The 20,769-nt window shown below is 32.9% G+C and overlaps 1 protein-coding gene and 1 long non-coding RNA gene across 5 annotated transcripts in view; one reads left to right on the top strand and one right to left on the bottom strand.

The window, feature by feature from the left end:
* The window catches only part of LOC123709307 (sarcolemmal membrane-associated protein), a 23,297-nt gene extending 18,036 nt beyond the window's left edge, over positions 1–5,261 (top strand). For all 4 annotated transcript variants that reach the window (XM_045660530.1, XM_045660529.1, XM_045660528.1 and 1 more), the window contains exons 13-14: positions 1,269–1,481; positions 2,580–5,261. In XM_045660530.1, the coding sequence (XP_045516486.1) occupies positions 1,269–1,481; positions 2,580–3,206 (840 nt within the window). In that variant the 3' untranslated portion in view covers positions 3,207–5,261. The remainder of the gene's footprint in view (positions 1–1,268; positions 1,482–2,579) is intronic.
* Positions 1,344–20,769, bottom strand: LOC123709308. The gene is made up of 4 exons (XR_006753715.1): positions 20,590–20,769; positions 11,313–11,387; positions 6,622–6,810; positions 1,344–1,475 (listed from the first exon to the last, which is right to left on the bottom strand). It is a non-coding gene; the product is annotated as an uncharacterized LOC123709308 (long non-coding RNA).

Genomic DNA, 20,769 nt, shown 5'->3' with positions numbered 1-20,769 from the left:
AATAATGGTTTTAACCTTTACTGGTAGTTTTCATATCATAGAATGGATCTAGAAAAACTTATTAGGTCGAGTTACTTATTAATTATATTTTTTTTTAAATAGGCATAATTTAGTAACTGAATACTATTAGTGACGGACTAACAACGCCGTTGTAATCATAATTTTACTACATAAAAGTGATATAAGATGCAAGTTTTGGAAATTTGATAAAAATATCATAACTAATCGCCTAATTAACCGGCTTCTTGTGAAATTCTAAAAAAACATAGTATATCTGAGATACGTAGAGAGATTACAATATCGTGTGTTTTTATATGTTGGCGTTATCCCAAAAACAAATACATTTTCAAGTTCCATGTGTAATAAATAAGCCTAGTTAGAATCAATGTATAATAATGTTTTAAAGTTAATAGAATTCAAACAATACAGAACTATGTTATTTCGAAATAAAATAACAGCTTTTTAACAAAATATTTATTTTACGCAGATTATATTTTATTATAGGGTTGATATGATATTTTTATACTGTGAAAAGGTTAAAGGTTTCACAGAATTTCCGCAAATACTGCGTCTTACGTGCGAAAGCGTATAGGATTTCCTTAGTTAATGTAGTTATATAAGAAATCGGATCGCAAAAAAAAACCAATAATATTTGCTTGCTCCTTTCAACCTAAATATCATGTTTCATTCAAGCGTCGGTTTCGTAGTCTAAACAGGCGTGAAGGCCACATCTCACTAACAGGTCGGAAATCGGCCAAACGTTTGTCTATATACAGAAGAAGCTAAGAAAGGCTTGTGGCCCTAAATCCCCTGGTTTATAGTTTTCGATTGTCTCCTTCGGGAGCACCTTACCTAGTATTTTGAGTACGCACCCAGTTGATACCTAATATTGTATAGTACAATTCTTTTAAATAAAACACAATGGAATCGTCATTAATTATTTATTTACACGTTTACATTACACTATAAATACTATTATTTATATGTTTTCTCTGGATTTTATTTTGTTTAGTAATAGTTGCATGTTATTTCGAGTTTTTTTTGTTAATAATTTATGCACATCTTATACTTCTTCTCCCATATTAGGGTTGCCTAGAAGAAATTGCTTGTTAGTGATAAGGCCGCCTCTTAGCTTATAACTTCTATAACCTACATAATTTTTGTTTTTTGTTTGTATAATTATTATGGTAACAAAGTATAAATAAATATATATGTGTACATTTAGAAATTTTATTTAAATGACTGTCATATATTGGCACTTTCTATAGAGCAAAGCGGGGGTCGAGTACGCGAACATACTCCGCGTGATGGGTGGCCTTAATGAAGAGATTAAGGCGCTGCGAGAGCGTCTATCTGCGAGCACGGCGGAGAACGAACAATTGCGGAACATTCGAGATGATTTGCTCGCGACCACTGAAGCCGCTGACCCACCGGAGACGCATGACGCGGCTGCCTACCGCGCTACGATTGCTGATCTGCAGGTAAATAATGAAAGATGTTAAAGATGTTCACCGGGGTGGGATGTTTTTTTTTTAATATTGAACAGAAAAACACTTCAACGTGCAAAGGTATTTAGCCATCTAGGTTATAATATTAAAAGTACGAAACTTACATAACTACTGACTCGGAGGTACAAGGTTCGTTTCCCGGTGAAATAGCTTCGGGTTGTGCGCATCACGACAGAGGACATATAAGGAATAAATCAAAAACTAACTTAAAAAGTGATTGTTGGCTTATGGGTGCATCGCCTAAAAAAATGATCAAAGTTGGTTCAATAATTCAACATTTTACGCCGAGACAACTAGCAATTATAATTTAACTACAATTGCGTTGTTGGTAAAATATATGAATAACGTTTGGCTATTGACCTTAAGGTATATGAAAGAGAAGGCAACATAACCATCTCTCTCTTACGTTAGGGTGTGGTCTGGGCGTGGCGTTACGCCCCCTGTACCTTAGTTTCAAGCGTGATTCAGAAGACTTTTTGTTATGAAAATTATTGATATATTGGTATCTGTGATTGCTATATTGCTATAAACTTGTCACCTAAATGTTAATGACCTAATTAGTAGGTCTTATCTATTGTGTTTTATTTATTACTCTGTTTTTAATGAAATATCTCTTTTGTTCTCTTCCCACAAACTGTTTGTGTGATTCCCTTGTTAAAAACGAGATAGACCTTATAATAATTGCCATTAAACAAATTTGTAAACTTATTAAATGAAAAGATTCAGGAGCTTGTAACATTCCAGTATCATATTTTGTGTAGCCAAAAATATTAAAAATAATTATTAAAAGGGGACACAATCAATAAGGAAATACAATAGACACAAAACGGGCTTATCACAGTGATTAAATGATAAAATTATATGGATTAGTACAAATTTTACAATAATTTTTAATTAAATTAAGCCACTAATAGAGTCAACTGTGTTTAACGGATACGACTCGTCAAACGATTTAGGAAATTTAGGATTTCGATACTAAGAATATTATTTTTACTTTAGATTTTTTGACGGATTTAGAAGCATTATACATTGTAATGCAATTGTACTGTACCTATTTATCTTATCCCTCAGGCTCAACTTACCCGTTCAAACGTAGCGGAGGAAGCGAATCTCGCAGAAATCAAGCGTCTGGCGTCAAACGCCGCTGAAATGCAAGCGGAACTCGCCTTCCGTCCCACTCGTTCCGACATCGACGACTTAACCGCAGTAGTCGGGAACCTTCAAGCCGAGGTCCTAGAAAAGGACAATTTGATGAAACAGCTACAAGCCAAGACGACCCTCGATAAGACAACCGAAACGTCGAGATCTCTCGAAGAATTGAGACCCGAAATAGACACGAAACAAATATCCGCCGATATAGACGAATTGTTCAGGCTGGACTACGACGATGATGACACAGATTCCGTCGCGACAGAAATCAGCAACGAGAAGAATGTCACTAGCGAATACGTGCGTATCGACGACGAGCAACGCCTACAAGTTACGATGCAAAATGGCAGTTTGCACGCGCTAGAGGAAGAGCTAGTGAGAGCCAAAGAGAGATGGGAGGAGATATCCGCGGAGAAGGCGCGTTTGGCCGCTCAATTGGCCACCTTACAGAACAAGCCCATGCGTGTCGATATCACGCATTTGTTGGCGTTAACTGTGCCAATAGTACTGGCGTGTGTGTTTTACGCTCTGTTGCCCTACATCTCCTGATTGACGGCCACCTGGGATCCACCCGGGTACGCTTAGCCCAAGACACTCGATTGCTCACTTTTTTTGGGTTTAAACCGATCCCGTATCAGATTTAATAGTCACCAATTGACCACAGTTCAGAATGATATCGATTTTCCATATGGGTCTAATAAAACATGGACTAGAGACCGTTTCCATGTAAAGAACAATCAAGAGTACAATTTAGTCCAAAGTTTTATAATAAGGCCGGCGATAACAAAATAATTTTTAAAACAAATGAAAATAGCATTTGAAAACATATATTTTGAAATATATGTAGTGTATTTATGATATTGTGGTCTATTATTTGAATCCGATATCGGGATTGGTGAAGAAAAGAATTTCCGTGCCGAAGGCTCCCTTCGAAGGCTGATTGAGTATTTTGGAAGTGCCATGTGACGTATGAACGTTTCAATGTATAGTTTTTGTAAAAATTTGTTGATATGCCATAATAACTGTATATTTGTTAAGGCCTAAATTCGTTTGTATTAAGGCTGGGGTAATGTTATAAGGTTTCACTTAGATGCAATGCCTATAATTCTCATAATTTGCATATCAAAGACATAAGGCTTTCAACATATGCCACAAATTCAACGATAAAGCTGGTTCTTCTAGAGTTTCGACAATTTACAGTGTGCAAGATAAGATTTTGACGTTTTGAAATATATCTTCTAATAAGAGATTATAAAATTGTCTATGCCACATCAAAAGAGTTGGCTTTATTTCTAAGTTGTTATATTTGCCTTTAATTATTCCTAGTAAAGTCATCAGCCGGTCAATTGACCATTGAATGAAAAAGAACTGATTAGTAAAATTGCCATTTATACGAATAAACGAAAATATTTAAATTTCGAACGAGTCCTAAATTTGAAAATCGATTGGAATTTGATGAACTACAATGCTTTTTAGATTTCGAATGCCGACTAAATTTAAAAATACGAGTAAAATTAGATGAATTGCAGCGTATTTTAAATTTCGAACGACGTCTTTAAAATTGATAAAATTAGATAAAGACTGGCAACTGTGCTTCTCAAAGTGTAAAAATCAAAAGCTTTCTTTTGCTGTATGGTACTTAACAAGCTGTTGTAAATGCCCTTTTAAATTTACGGACAATTCTTCATAATTCGTATATTAGCGCTTGGAGTATCAAACAACTTGTCTACTAGGATAAATAGAACTATATTAATATGTCTGTGGTGACATAATATAGGGGTTTGGTCTGTCATTAAAAATAATTAAAAATCTCATTTACATATCACGAGGTATGATGGGCATTTAAAATCTGGGCAAGTTTTCGATTTTTGCATTTTCTAGTCTTAGGGTAAGATAGTCGGGGCTTAGCGCTTAGATTCCCATGTGTCAAAAGCAAAACATTTTTGACATAGCAGTACATAGCGCTAAGTCTTGGCTGAATATTACCATAAATGTCTTTTAACGTGACATTTTCTACGTATTCGAATTTTATTTCCCCAACCATTGCACTATTTTTTAGACATTTAACATTTAGATTATTTAGTTGCAATACTCCTAGTTTAGATTTTTTATATTTTCATGCTTCGATGATTTGGAGTTAATATGGGAAGAGTGTTGACAATTATTTTGTAAATAAACCTAGCTTACCAAATATGATATTTAATTAAAAATTGAAGTTGGTTACATTGCTTAGAAAGATAAGTGTTAATGCTTTTCCCAAATGATTCGTCATCAAATGGATATAGCGGTTGGTATTGCATCGTTTTGAATATGTTTTGAATGATGTAAAGTGCGTTTGATCTCGCTAGAGGTCGCTCGCTTCGTGATGTCAACGCCAATAGAGTTCAATTCGTAAATATAGTTAGGGATATATGTACCACGTTGAAACACTATCATTTAATTTATTTTAATTGTTGCACGTATTGTTATGTTCGATGTTTTATTTTGCGTTTAACTTTGTATATAGTTAGTAACCCCTAATTTCGGAGTATATTTTAAAAGAATAATATCGCATTCAATGTGGATGTACTGAAAATTTATTGGAAATAATATTGATTTGTTTAATATTTGTTTTATTTGAAACCCCTATCAGATTATTAAATTTATATTATTTTTAATGGGTTGTTAAAACATCGTTTTAGATGCGTATAACCTAGTCAGGACGTGACAGTAGAAATAAAATAACAATTCCTAGTCATAGAAATTTATTTTCTATAAATACAAGTTTTTTTTTTAAGAGTTTTTGGTGAGGTCAGGTACCTGACACTGCAATAACATCAATGTAAAGATAAAGCTAATGCAGAGTCTTGCTGGTATCACGTCTTGTTATGTTGGCGTGCTTCATGCAAGGCAAGGTTCCAGAGAGTTACAGTCGAAATAATAGGTGTTCGAAGTTTGGCACAAAAAGCGCGAGATCGATTGCTATGGCGTATTTATTTGGCGAATTCTTGCGGAGGCTAAGGCCTATAAGGGGCGGTGCAGCTATTGATGATGAAGAGTTTTTGACCGCTAATTTAATATTTATTAAATGAAAAAATATACTTGTTCGCAAAACAATTCTTCTGAAAGACATATTTGATGTTTCTGGTGTTTGAAAATTGAAAAAATATTTTTGAAAGAAAAAGATATCTATCTATAATATATATAGAGAACTATATAGTAATAATTACTATTTAGTCAATGTTTCTATAAAAAATATAAATAACTATATATTAGTATATATTTTTATATTATTTAGCGTAAATTAAAACTACAACAATTCAAAAACTCGGTCGGATCTTGAACATTTCTTGCGGCCGTCGGCGCACGGTGAGTGCTTAGGCATAAAAAACTTATCTAACAGGTTTATACATTTTGATAAAACTGCACATTAAAAAAATGTGCAGTTATTTATTTAGTTAGTTAGTTATTTCCTGTACAATAACTTTAAAATTACAACTACATATTAAAACATGCGAACGTAGAAAATTTATATCATAGTTGCTTGATTAGAAAAATATTATGGTTTGTGAATCTGGTGACAGTTCTTCTTTATTTTTTCAATTTCTTCAATCGGTGTAATTACGTATAAGCGATACAAACGGACGAAGATCCCACCGACCCGCTAATGTCGGCCGAGCTGAGAATTTCGTCCGGGCGTAGCACTTGATACAAATCTTCATTCTTCTTTAGTTCCTTCTTCACTCATATTAAATAATACATGAGCCACGTAAAATTAACACACTTAGCAACAGTACCACAAAAGTAAAAAAAGGCCTTAAAATAAATGAAACATTAATTACTTGATGATAATTAGCGTGTTGGTTGCGCGAGCGCGAGGTAGCGCACAACTAGCCGCTACCTTCCGTCGACCTTCAGAGTCGGTTCGGAGCGAGCGATTGTCTGGGGAGCGTGCGGCGCCGGCGTCGGCGGTGAACGAACTCACCTTGACAAATGCACCATTTGGCATTGTTCGCGGGAAAACCGGCGGCCTTGCGCACACCGCGCGCCGCTGCTCGACCAATCGTGGGCCTTCGCGCCACAGCCTGCGACCGTTTTGGCGGGAATCACTCCCCGCGTTCTCCGTTTGGCGCGAGTGTCGTTCAGCGTCAGCGTGCCACGGTTTCAGTGTGACCTTTTAACACGAAACTTAGTTTATTTCTATGCGGGCGAGCTACACAACAATTGAAAAAAAAAACAAACATTCTAGTGTATTAAAACGCGTGGGTATGCCGCGCGCATAGTAACTATACTAATTATGTCGTCATAATTACAAAAGTGATGTTGCCGACCAGTTTAATTATTCAATTAATTGTAGCACAGCGCATTTCGCCACGAATAGATAGTGGTTATCTGGTCATGTTTCAGCGACTTTCACGCTGTGTAATGAGTCAAAATATGAAGCGGTAGATTTTTAAACACACGAAAATATTTTAAGTAGGTAACATAACGTTAAATATTCACGGTGGTTATTGTAGCTGTAGAAATAAAACTTTATACGAAAATTAAATTTATAGAAATTTAGATTTTTCTAGTAGATAAATTTATTTTTTACAGAAATCACAGAGTCGTGTATTTTATAACGAAGGAGTAATCTAACCCAAATGAAGTTATGTAAAAAATAGTGTTCATCAATCATCGTTCTCGTTCCCATGTCATCGTTCGTTATAATGAAGTTTTAAAAAGTAAAAACATAATTTTGCCACCCGTACTAAACATTGTAGGCGGCAACGAATGCAGAGATATCCAAAAATAAATGTAGATCTATCTTCGCCTACCGCGTCGCCTACAATCTCACTGTATTCATTATTCCAATAATTATCACTTGCAATATCTCATTCTTAAATCCTAATCGTTTAAAATACAAAATGCAATTAAGCGATATTTTTCACAAAGACGAACGCGTTTTGACGCGTGTCAATTTTAAATAAAAATTTGCTATAATATATTTATGGCATTTCAGCGCTTCGAAGACTTAATCACTAAAACCTACATGTGTCCCGATGAAACAATAATTTCAGGTTGGTAAGCCTATCCCTGATAACTTTTCCTGATCTGATGAAGTTTTTTGTATGACCACCGTAGAATTTTACTTAACTTAACTTAACCCCCCAAGGGTTACGGGACTTCAACAATATATTTATGGTGCTAATACTACGGTTGTGCTACGACGTAGCTTAGTCCCTATCGGGTTTCGGGAATAAAGAGTTAAATATCTTATAACACCATTTTCTATTTTGAAAATTGCGTGATTTTTTTACAGCAATTTCAAAATTAGAATATCCTTAATTTAACAATATATTTGAGCTATTTTGCTGTTCCATTTTTAAATTGTACGGTATCCTTTTTAAAAATGCATTAATCAAAGATCTGACTCATGGCGATTCACAGTCAATTTTAAACTACCTACTATTATTTTATATTAGTATATGTACCTTTTATTTCGAAGTTTCGTCTTGTAAATGATTATTTTAGATCCCTACAAAATGTTCCTGAACATTCTACCATAAAAACTCTAACCAAGTATTGTAGGTTCATAGTCGAACAAAAAAGCACAAAATAAGTTTACGTATAAAAACCGTGATGTGATATTGATGATGTGCCGTAGATAAACGTTTTATTAGAGCATTATTTGCGAAACAATAATCTAATAACATCAATTTTTTATCAAAATAAACTCCTTAAATGTATATGAACTCTGTCTCGTACCTATGAAGTATCTTTACAAAACATAGAAAACCAAAACTGACGTCATTACTTGCCGTTTCTAAATAGTTAATATAGTACAGTAAGAAGCAATAAGTACAATTTGCATCTGAATAATCTTCATCCCAGAGGTTTATTCATATTATGTGTGCAAAGTGTGTCGTCTAGACACCCAGCCCTGCGCCGACGCCGGGTCAGCAGCAGCCATCGTGACTCATAACTTGCTGCACAACTTTCGTTCTAAAGGTCGTCGGAGTGTCGGTAACTTAGGAACATTAGGTAATGAACTCATAGCACGGGATAATCGTAAATATTGTATAGATTTGTTTTAATATTTATATCGTTTGTAAGGGAACATTTACATTTTTAAAATTCCGTGCTCTGTTGCTATGGTATAAGGCTTATTCTTGATTTTATTATCTGACCCTTATATTAAAACGTATTATTAACAGCGATGGTTCCATGATTTGGTTTTGAAAAAAATCATTCGAGTCACTTAACAATTCTTCGTCGCTTTAAATAATTTCTGAATTCTTCATGGTTTTAGACCAATTCCTATAATTATTTGAATGTACAATAACAATGTTCGATAAATTGCCTGAGTGAGTGATATTGGATACTTAGTTATAATTGTTATTAAAATGTTTCATATTTCTCGACAAATTAACAATCCTAAATAGCAATTACATTTATAATATGTATATTACTAGTAAGACATGTATGACTGTGATAAGGACAAAACATTAATTAGCTTACACGTCTTAAGAGAAAGCATGAATATTAATTATTCTATTAAAATCAAGTCTCTACGATGTTTCATATTCTAATTGCTAAAATGCAATTGAATTGTCCCCATATCGCCTCAAAATACTAACTTAGAGCCCGTGTACCGATGAGTCAACGTGTCATTAACCCTAGCGTCATCGCTTCAGCCTGCCATTATATTTTACGCCGCTTTTTATACACGATTTCTAGATATAAAATTGGAATCTTAGAACATTCAGGAAGGTTTTTATTACTTTCTTATTCCATGCGTTACTAAATGATGTATAAACTAGAAATGAGTATACGTCAGAAGTAAAGAGTTTTACTGGCATGCTTATTTAAATCGAAATAAAATAAATAAGTATAATTAATTCATGTCTCAAATTAAAAATCTCGTGACAATACAATATTAGCTATTACCACGGTATATGTAAGTGAAGTCGGAAACGCCTTTGGCTGAAAGTAGAAGACTTGCATCATTTCCTTTAAGACATTTTATGCAAAATCTTATCAATTTTAATTGTTTATTTTTGGCACGATTGGTATTTGTTCAGAATTCATTTGAAATTTGAATGTAATGAATTAATTTTAATAAAAAATAATATAATTTACCAGGTTCAAACACCTTACTTTTGCTAACGACGATTTTTACGGAATAGGTTTAAAAATAAATTCTATAAATAAGATTTTACTTAACATTATTACTCTTGTATTATACTGTTTAGCCACCTAAGGTCCATATTTAAACTGAAATTTGTTACAATATCGTCGAAAGCGCTGTCATCTATGTACTTCATACAGAAAATTGTTCATTTAAGTTTGAAGTTCTAGAAAAGTGTTTCCAAACCCATGCCATATCCCACCTTTGCCTTCCTAAGATTTTTATGTTTTAAACACATAGTTTTTAATATTAGGAAGTTAAATTGTTTACTTAAGAAACTTAAATGATAGGTTGAACGAAGAAATTACTAGGAAATTATAAACGAAACGCATTAAGCATATTATCAAAAAAAATGAAAAACCGAAATTGAAATTCCAAATAATTTTAATGAACTTTCGAATAGGCAATTAACAATCAAATTGGCTCCTGTGGGGAGTGGGCCCCACGTTGGAAAACTCTGTTCTAGAACCATCTACGGGACCTTCGACTTTCTTGAATCTAAAGCTAATTCTTTACCTGCCTGGAAGGGATCGCTCGAAAGCGATAAGGCCGCCAGTTGCCCTCCTTTTGATTTCATTATGTTCAATTTTTTTATTGTAGTGTAACGAAGTGTTAATAAATAATAAATAAATAAAGTAAATAATTAAATTGTTTAAGGATTTCTTCCTTAGAACATTTAATTTGCTTTAGATGCTACTTTTAGCCATGGTTTATAAAAAAATACTTTATTAACAGGCTAAATTGTAATATTTGGAATACACCCATAATTCAGACGGTCAGTGACAGACGAGAGTTCACGCTTTCAAAATCTATTTAGAAAATCTAATGCTTTATTATTCAAGAGCAATTCACTTGACGCACGCCAAGATCCTGATTTAAAAGTCAATAGGTTCTTGGAAAACAAATTTTAGCTGTTGTATTGACCCCAAATATGGTGTTCATGTCCTTCCGTTTATTCAATATTTAATGTGCGATCCACGTACATATAGGGATGGGCTTAATAACTTTTTATGTGCGCGTCATATTAATGAAATGTTGCTAATATACAATACTACTATGATAACAGCGAATTTTAAAAACCTTACGTAGACTCCCTAAACATATATACGATATCCGTAAACCAATTAAAACGCCAAGTAATTCACGCCAAAATTGGATACAATAAATTCACGTGTTTATCCGTCAAAGAGGTTCTATTACATAGGTCTAGGTAAACTTGTCTATGAAAAAGAGAGACGGGGACATTATTCATAATTTCTTAAATTATATTTTGATGTTATAAATATTAAAGAACGATACATTTATGAACCTACAGCGTTCTTAATAGTAAATTAAAAGAGAAAACTGAGAAACAACTTTCGAGTTTGTAAGTGTTATGTGACGAAGCTATCTCCAATAACCATCTTAATAAATGTTAAACTACAGGAAAAAATACCTTTTGGTATTAACATTTTGAATACTTATTTCTTCGTATTTATGTGTGATCCAGTTTACACTTCGCTTACCATACATTGATTTCAATTTTCATTTACATTTAGGATTTGCATTCGCGTCCAACGTCTTCCATGAATCAAATTAACCTGGAACAACACAACAAATATTAAAGTTACTGTTATAACATCTAAAAAGCCAGATTTCGGCAGGCTTTGTTGAGTGCGGAAAAAAGTTTCATAAAAACCTGTCGTAAAATGGCGGATGTCGAGATGATAGTGGTGATGGTGGCATGAAGGACTTCCTTTGTATATGTTTTAATTATTCAAATTACCATTTAATATAATTTAACACTTAATAAATTCAATATTCATTAGCCTACCAATTGAATTAATATGTGTTTCGTGGAATTGTTCGCAAAGTTTGCATGGCGTCAACTTGTATCTGATGTCATCAGAATAGTTCTGACTCAATGTTGTTTATTCGTTTTATAAGTTGTTTTCAAAGCATTTTTTTGTTTAGAAGAGTTACAGGGATCTGGTGAATAACTACAAAGTAGCCTAAGAATGAGAATCGAGACGAAGTGCGGAGTCTCGTTTGCCAAATCAAATACGCTCTCCTGTTACCACTCTAACCAATTTCTTCCTTTTTTAACTAAATATAAAAAGGAGGCTATCAATTCTCTATCTCCATCTCTCTCCATCTGTTCCATTTTCACTTTAATTATACAATAGCTTAGCTAGTGTAAAAAGTTGTAGTAGCTAGAGAAATTATACATTATAATTTAAAACGGCTAAATAGAAATCTTAAATATATTTAAAAAGTTTGTTCCCTGTGGCAGTGTACTTGAATACTCGCAGCATTCCCTCACTGTATTGCGGTACATATTTGTTGAGAGATATCGGGAGACCTTATACTATTTACCAGACGCCTAGTCTTAGACAAAAACATGAGCAAGCAATGCCTTATCACAAGGTTTGAAACTAAAATGGCAAAAAGCAGTTTATGTAACACGATACATACACAATAGACGGATATTAAAGACGGGCAAGGAAAAAGAAGAGTGGACAGGCCAACAGACTTAATAGAAGTAGAAGGAAAAGACTATTGGCAAAGAGAGAGACATCTGAAAAGAGTTGAAGGAGGCCTTCACCCAACAGGGGTCCATATTCACAGGTGACTAACATTTAGCTATAAGTAAATGCTAACACCATTTGAAATGTAACTTAAGGAAATAAAAAAAAGGCTTTATTATTATTTATATACACAGTCAAAGCACAGCCAAACATCATTCAAGTTTTAATATTTTTATTTACCAGCTCAGAATATGAATACTCCCATTAATATAACATTATTTAATCTGAAACCCTTTTAAAAATTTAGCAATAATATTTCTCAATGTAAAAAGGAGTTAAAAAGGATGTGTCAGACATCAGACGAGCAAGTTCTATATATATGGAAGCTATTTATAGATCGATCGCGTTGATACAGCTCATTAGTCGCCAGTCTGCAATCTCGCTTTTAATTCTGTTGAGATATTGTTTTTTAATATCAGTTCCTAAAATGAAAGTAATAGCAATATGGCGAAGCTGTATTATATTCATACATAATTTTGACAATGAATAAATTTATTTAAAAATTAGTTAAAACCTCATTAATTTTTAGAATCTCTTACGGTTATTTAGAAGTCGAAAAAGAAATAATTGTTAAAAAGCAATATGGCGCTTTGCACGTGTTTTTGTTATTACAAATTGCCTCCTAAATCATTTAATATGTTGTCATGCATAGTAAATATACAAGAAATAAATCAGTATCAATAAACCTAAGAAGAAATTTCTTATTTGATTATATTATTCATTATATGAAAATAACCGTCGTAACCATGGAAACACGAAACATTAATCCACAAGTTATAATTAAGTTGGAAATATATACATTACACCGAAATTGTTGGGTCAGAGAGCTAGTGAGTATATGTATGAACACGTAGTGAGGTACATACATAAAATCAGTGGAACTAACCATTTATGGGTTAAACCTTTATGGGTCTTGGCCTCAGATTTCTGAATCTGTTTCATTAATAATTTTTCTTTATAGACAAGTCAGCTTTTTGTTACTTATTGACTTTAGTCTTGGGTATTATACTTTATTTCTACTAACAACTAACTAGTTCACTGTTTTGTTTCATTTCCTTATAAAACGTTAAATTTGTTTGCCGACCCGTATATGTATGTACTCTTTGTTACCACTCAATATGACTTTGCTGTGGAATGGAAACCTGGTTATCCATATCACAGGTTCTTACCTTTGGAAACCAGTCTCCCAATACCTTCTTAACGGTAATATTATTGATTGTTGCAAATTTTATATGGGAGAATAATAATAAATAAATTATTTTTATTAATGACTCTTTTGACTAATGATTATTTAAAACAGTGTTTGCCAACCTTTTTCGTGCCATGCCCCACCTTAGCCTTTCTATAATTCCTATTTTCCCCATATGGAGCATGTATAATTGTTAATATGAAAAATATAATTGTACGTCGTAAGAAACTCTTACTCACTGTCTTGCTAAATGATAGGTTTCTAGGACACAGTATTAGTAACTATTCAAAACATATAAAAAACAAAGAAATTTAAATTACAAATGATTTTAAGAAATTTTCGAATTAACAATAAAATTGCCTCTCTGTTAGGCAGAGTCCCACGTTGGGAAACTGATTTAAAAGGTAACAATTAAGGATATTATAACCTACAATGCATCGGGCAATAATATAATAGAAACTGTGTACTTGATACCGAAATTATTTTTGTGTAATCACAATTTAAGGAATAATATTTTCATACAGTGACGATTCAATTTGTTTTAATGATTTAGTTATGGTTCTAAAAGGAAATGACTGTACATGAATTTAATACACCATATCGATTGGCGCCAAGGCATTAGACGATAACCATGAGGTTATCGTCTAATGAGGATATCTATGAAGATATCTAATATTATCAGTTTGTTTTGTCACCGCCTCACCGGCACCAGCTGATGATGCCGTGACGTCATCGTCAGCTGTCTCACGGTGTGAGCGGGATATTTATATTAAGTTCTTCGAAACTCTTGGGAGACATCTTTGTTATAGTTATATTAAGCAAATTGACAATAAAATTGTGGTAAGTTTATTAATACATGTTTTGATTAGCCATACAATTTGGTGTCTATAGACATTTTCAATCTTTAGGAGCTTATAGTTCAACCGTAATACGTTGATATTTTAAAAATATTATTACACCTTAGGTATGTGTGAAAATTATTTGAAACTGCTAGAAATTTACTTTAGAATAATTGTGATTTCTAGTAAAGTCAAATACTTAATTTTTGATTTAGCCCTAAAGATTATACGCGTATAATAACCAACAGAGGAATTTAGATAACAATTACTTAGATTTTTAAAATTTAAATATCGAATTTAAATTGGAACAGATGTTTGAATTCGGAATTTAAAAACCGTAAAGTAATTGAATCTGTGGTTTTCATTGCTTATTGACAACTGTATGAATTTAACCATAATTTACGAAACACGATGAGTTAGTGTTATGTTGCATCAGCTGTTGAACAGGTTCCGACTGCATTCCTGAGGGAACGCCGACACAAGTGAACTTAATTGACCATAATACAAAAACCTGACAATCGTTTGAGCTATCTGGATTGACAGCATTTTTTAAGTAGATCCTAGACACATTCAATCAAGAAACAGCTGATTGAAGCTATTAAAATGGCCGATGTTTATACAATGTTGCAAACAAAATTTAATGACAAATTATGTATAAAAAAATATTAAATTTGTAGGTTAGTTTGAAGGAATATTCGGACATACATACATACATACACACATATATATATATATATATATATATCATCAAAACCACACACACAACAAATAAGGGTAGCTTATTTACATTTATTTAAAAATTACTTGCTGCCTTGGCGAACTTCGCCTAACATGACAGTTACGAAAGCCATTTGACATTGAACATTTCGTAATGGATTTTTTTTCGTTACTTTGACAATGTTTATATCAAAAAGCATTCAAGTCTGTCCAACCGATGTATAAGTGTTTAAAACCCGAAGTCTTTTCTTTCTATTACTGTGAATTGATTCAGAATGTTGGCAACAAATATATGTAACATGTAAATATGCAACATTGTGAGAAAGCAACAGGTGGGTAAACACGATCTCACGTTTAGCTTTGGCTGGTGTTGCCATTAATTTACAAACAAGATGACAAAATAGATCTGCACGTGTCTGATATTCTGGGATAATGCAACGAGATGAAACTATGGGGTATAGTATATAGTATATGTCTTCAACTTCGTCTGTGCTAGATAGATTTTTTTCACATAATTATATTATAAATTCAATTATTTATTATTTAATTATATTTTTCATTTCAAAAAATGACACTTTGCAGCTTAATTAAAAATGTATCAAATGTTAATGATCAATGTCACACTGGTGATTACATGGAAGAGATCGCTCGAAAGCGATAAGGCCGCCAGTTGCCCTCCTTTTGAGTTAATTATGTTAATTTTTTTTATATTGTAATGTAACGAAGTGTTAATAAATAAATAAAATACACTGGGCATTACCAACCTTACCCTATTCGATGACTAGTACTGTATATGGTCGGTCAAACTTTCGGTTCAGAAGGCTTTTTTCAAATTTTTGACGCCGTCGTGTCACTGTCAAACTCATGGTGGCGGTACTCACACTTAGAGAATACGCAAAACATTGGATTACGTAATTCAAAAATAAGGTTATAAAAGCAAACACGTACATACATTACTCATTGTCAATAGATGAAACAGTTATTATCGTCGTAACTAAACTTTCAACTTATTTAAATTAATGATGTGCTGATGAATGAATGAACGTAGAACATTATGGTATTTTTTTCGTTTTATGGGTGAGTAATATATTTATGGGTAGTTTGCGAGGGCTACAAAGGTAGAGCCGGAAGAATCTCCGGCCGGGAGAGTCTGCCGGCTGCCAAAAGAACTTGAGACTGGGTTGAGTAGGCTGAGTGCCATATAAAAAGGCAATGACGACTTAAATCAACTATAATAATAACTCGGGTTTATTCTTCCTTACTAGGGTTGCCTAGGGATAAAGTTTATTATTGAGTCCCACAGAACATGTCCTCTTTTTAAAAAAAAAGTTTCTGATAGGGCCTTTACGCCTCCCAAATCCTATGTTTTAATATGTTATATTACAACAAAGTGTTAATAAATACCTGGAGATACGTAAGACATTTTTATGTAAGTAGAAATAATGTATCTGGTTGTGTACGACAGCATCTAAAACGTAGAATTGTAAGCCTTGGTGGTGGATTTGAATGTTTTTAATTTAATTTATTCCAAATTCAAACAGATTTTAAAACTGATAACCTAAATTTGCTATCACACACAAGGTTTTGCAAGATTCTATTGTAGATAACATGAATTTTTGCTTAGATTAGATTTGCAACCCTTTAGAATAAGATTAATTATTGTATGTAGGTAAAACATTATATTTTATTAACACCGGATTCTCTCTGAAATGGCGTCCCCAGAATGAATTACGCAAATAAATACCACTTTACAAAATCGATAAGTGAATGAGGGTAATTTTTATAAACCTTAAATATTTTAGATTAATAATAACGATATGATTTTAATAGCAACTGTGTACGCTTTTATATGGAACTTTTATATAGGTCTCTTAATATCGGCTGATGTCGCAAACTCTGGAACGTATATATATATATATATATATATATATACGTTTAATGATATCTCTTCCCTTACATTATTACTTATCTTGAATTGAAGACGTGCAGAACACCTATAAAATCCTGTTTTTTCCCGTCGGATCTATAAACACATCTAGGAACATTAACAGGAAATAATTTAAAATTCGAACGAGATAACTGCACCGCATTTTCTGGACGTTTTCCAATTTTTTCCGGAAAATCTTGTAACTGATGTTACATTCCTTCTAAATATACTTGTGACGATATATGACGTTGGCTGACGACGAGACCACGTCAGTAATCACCGCCCATTGAATCACGCGCATACTAATCTTAGATAGTATTGTTGTTCGGAAAATATTATTAGGTATACATTCCAAATATGTATATTCATTAAAAGTGAATACGTTTCTTTCTAATGTTCCATAGCGTGACGATGCAAGCAATATGGTGGAGTAACCAAAATTCTGAATCAATTAAATTATCTTATAGATACTGTTTTCAGGATGTTTAAAAATAAAGGCCTAAACGTAGACAAATGCCGTTGATACTACTTGATATATATTCATTAAGGGGAGAGAGAGAGGGATATTACTTGTGTGGACACGTTTGCCCCGTCTCATCTCCCTCGGACAAACAAAAAAGCTGAGACGGCCGCCAACCAGGCGGAAAATATTAAAACGGATCCAGTTCTCCAATATAAGAAGAGTCTTTCCTCCAACTTTGATTTTGTACACTGCCACAGGGACCAAACTTTTTAAATGTTTTGTTTGTTTTTTTTTTATTATAACTATGTAGGTTAAGTAATTTGTAAATACTGTATATTTGATTGTTATGTTTACTAATGTCATTGAAATATATACATATATATATTTGAGTATTCAACATATGATGAATATATATCATATAATGAAACTGCCGTCTAATATTTTATTATAAATGAGCATTTTATTTCCATGTGTCATTTGGCATATTAATAAAAGAAAGTGATTAGGCTATCAAGGAGCGTTTAGCCTTATTTTAACCGCAGAGATAACTAGATAACACATTTTTCTTGGATTGCGAACATGTGTAATCTTAACACCTAATATTAAACAATTTATCTGAAAATGTATAGATAATAATAACGAAATGAAAATCGGGAATTTGAGTGTTTGTAAAAAAAATGCTATTTGTATTTTTAAAATCCTACTGAGTATATATAACAGCAGGTAAAATTTTTCTTTTGCTTTTTTAAACTCTACTTATAAATAAAGCAAAAAAAATTAAGTCTTGTTTTGATCTTCTTATATATTGTGATACCAATATATGTTTCTATGTAATTCTGGGAGATATTAATACTAGGTAAAGCTAACGATCAAAAATATTTCATTAAGTCGCGTAAATCTATATCTACTATAAAACTCGTTTACCAGAATTTATTTCCAAAGAAATATTACAACTTGCCTAGCTAAGTGCTAAACACGAGCCTCCATTGGAATTAAAACTGGCTTTACGAGTCATTGAGTAGGTTCTGTGGACATGGTTACACTTCTAGACTGTGATTTCTGGATAGTTTTCATTTAATTTTATATTACTGCTTGTAATTGGAATATATGATTTGTATATATGTATAAGGATTTCTAATGAAGGAAAGGATATACATAAGTCTTGGATGGTTTAATTTTAATGTTTGTGAGAATACTGCAAAAAAATCGTTCAATTAATAAAAATAAATTATTATGATTTAGTTCCTGTTGCAGCAATGAAGGCACTTTTGTTTTTATTTACTAATTAATTAATTAAGTGTAAATAGTTCTTTTGTTTTAATTATGTATTTAAAAAAAAACTCGTGAAGTTGGAACATAAATTGGTTAAAATTTTTCTGTGGATGGACATTACAAAAACAATATTGAACTAGGTCTTAATGAATAGAATTTATTTGTAAAACTTTTGAAATTATTAAATAATTTTAACCCATTTATTAAACTTACTTCTTGCAAATAAGTCGTGATATTTAGATTTTCAATTTTCTGTTTAATATAGCTTTTAAATTAACCAGTCCCTTTTCATGGATAATGCACACGCACAAACCCAACGACTTAATATTTACAAATGAAATAAAAAAATATACACCTTACCTAACGTCTAAATTAATCTACTTTTAATAGCCACTTTATATACAAATCAAATTCATCATCATCGAAAAATCTTACATAAAATCTAGAACTTGAAAATAAAACAGGTATAAACCTGTGTACTGTATATGACCGCAACAAGTCTGGACATGAATCTCAGAGGCGGATGCCCTCCGAGGGACCTCGTCACTCGTGCGATAAAGTGTTTGTGTTATAGAATATCTCCATGCAACTTAGTTTCACAGGGTCATAAAAAATTACAGAAAACATACATTGTTTCATTTAATATTCGTAGTGAGCATTGACGTATCAAAGGGGTTATTTGTATATCCTTCCCTATTTCGGGTAAACGAAAATTGGCCAGATTTTTTAATAACCTAAAAATGCATTATATCTAATAACTCCGTACTTGGCGAGAACTTTATACAATAATTACCTTTTGGCGGGATTTAGATATTTTGACGATTCTTAATCGAAATTTTACTAATGCAATTGGCACTGTTAAAATTATTTTCCACGTCAAAAATTTTATAGGTTTTATGCCACGTACCATCCACGCGTTACGTAAGTTTTCGTCTGTTTTTTTTAAAACATGACGAATATTACCTAAACGAGTATGCTTCCTTCCATTATTATTTTGTTATCAGTGACATTCGTTGACACATGAATTCGTCGAAGCTCAATGATATTTGCCGCGCAATGTTTGACGTCACACGATGTTGGGTAAAATAAATGAATATTCTATATTTTTTACACATGTGAATTTTATTTTCAATAAAGTGGTATTGTCTTTGGTTAACATAGCTTTTACACATTGTAAGAAAACATTTTTTTAACCGGATTGAAGTTATTTGTATTATTATAAACTTATAATTATTCAATAAAGTAGTTTAAAAAAATCTCGCTATTTGTGAATATTTTTAATTAGTCACAAATTTATTGTTTAATATATTACAATAGTTACTAACTATCAATCACCAGTAATTAACCGTTCGCAGTTATACTGTTACGACTATTTGCTGACGTCACGGAAATTTGTTTTCGGTAATTTTCGTTAACAAAGTTCTACGAGAAAGTATTGTTCGATATCAAAGTGGCCGAAGTTTTATTGTTAAATAAAATATTTATTTTAGTCAGTAGCGACGTGAATGTCCGCAAAGGAATTTCGGGCCCGAGTAGTCAGTTACTTTGTTGCGGCTGTGGAGCGAGAAAAGCCGGGTTATGGTGTTGGTTTCCAAAGACCCTGCATAGCGACAGACTAGAACTTGTTGCCAGGTGGCGCGTCGCCTTCGAGACACTACGACGCGATACTTAATATTTGCACAAAAGGAAAATTCGAGATATGTCTGAGTCACCGCTGTCGACGTTGTCATTAACTGGCAGTAATTTGAAAATTGTTATATACTTTTTTTCGGTAACTAAAATCGACCACTCACGTCGCATTCACTTACCTTGAAAGGTCAAAATCCACGATACCATCCATTAATGATCCAGCCGTGGCCTTAATCACTGACCTCACTGCATAACACCGGAAACCGGAATAAATGTGACACTAGAACCACAAGCCGGCGATTAGGACTCCACAGTGGCACCGCGGCGGCGCGTGCGTCGTGCAGGACTGTCACGCGCTC

Source organism: Pieris brassicae, chromosome 5 (genome assembly GCF_905147105.1).
Source record: "Pieris brassicae chromosome 5, ilPieBrab1.1, whole genome shotgun sequence".
In the NCBI taxonomy this organism is placed as follows: domain Eukaryota; kingdom Metazoa; phylum Arthropoda; class Insecta; order Lepidoptera; family Pieridae; genus Pieris; species Pieris brassicae.
Note: the sequence above shows the minus strand (reverse complement) of the source record. Positions and strands in the feature narration are given on the sequence as shown.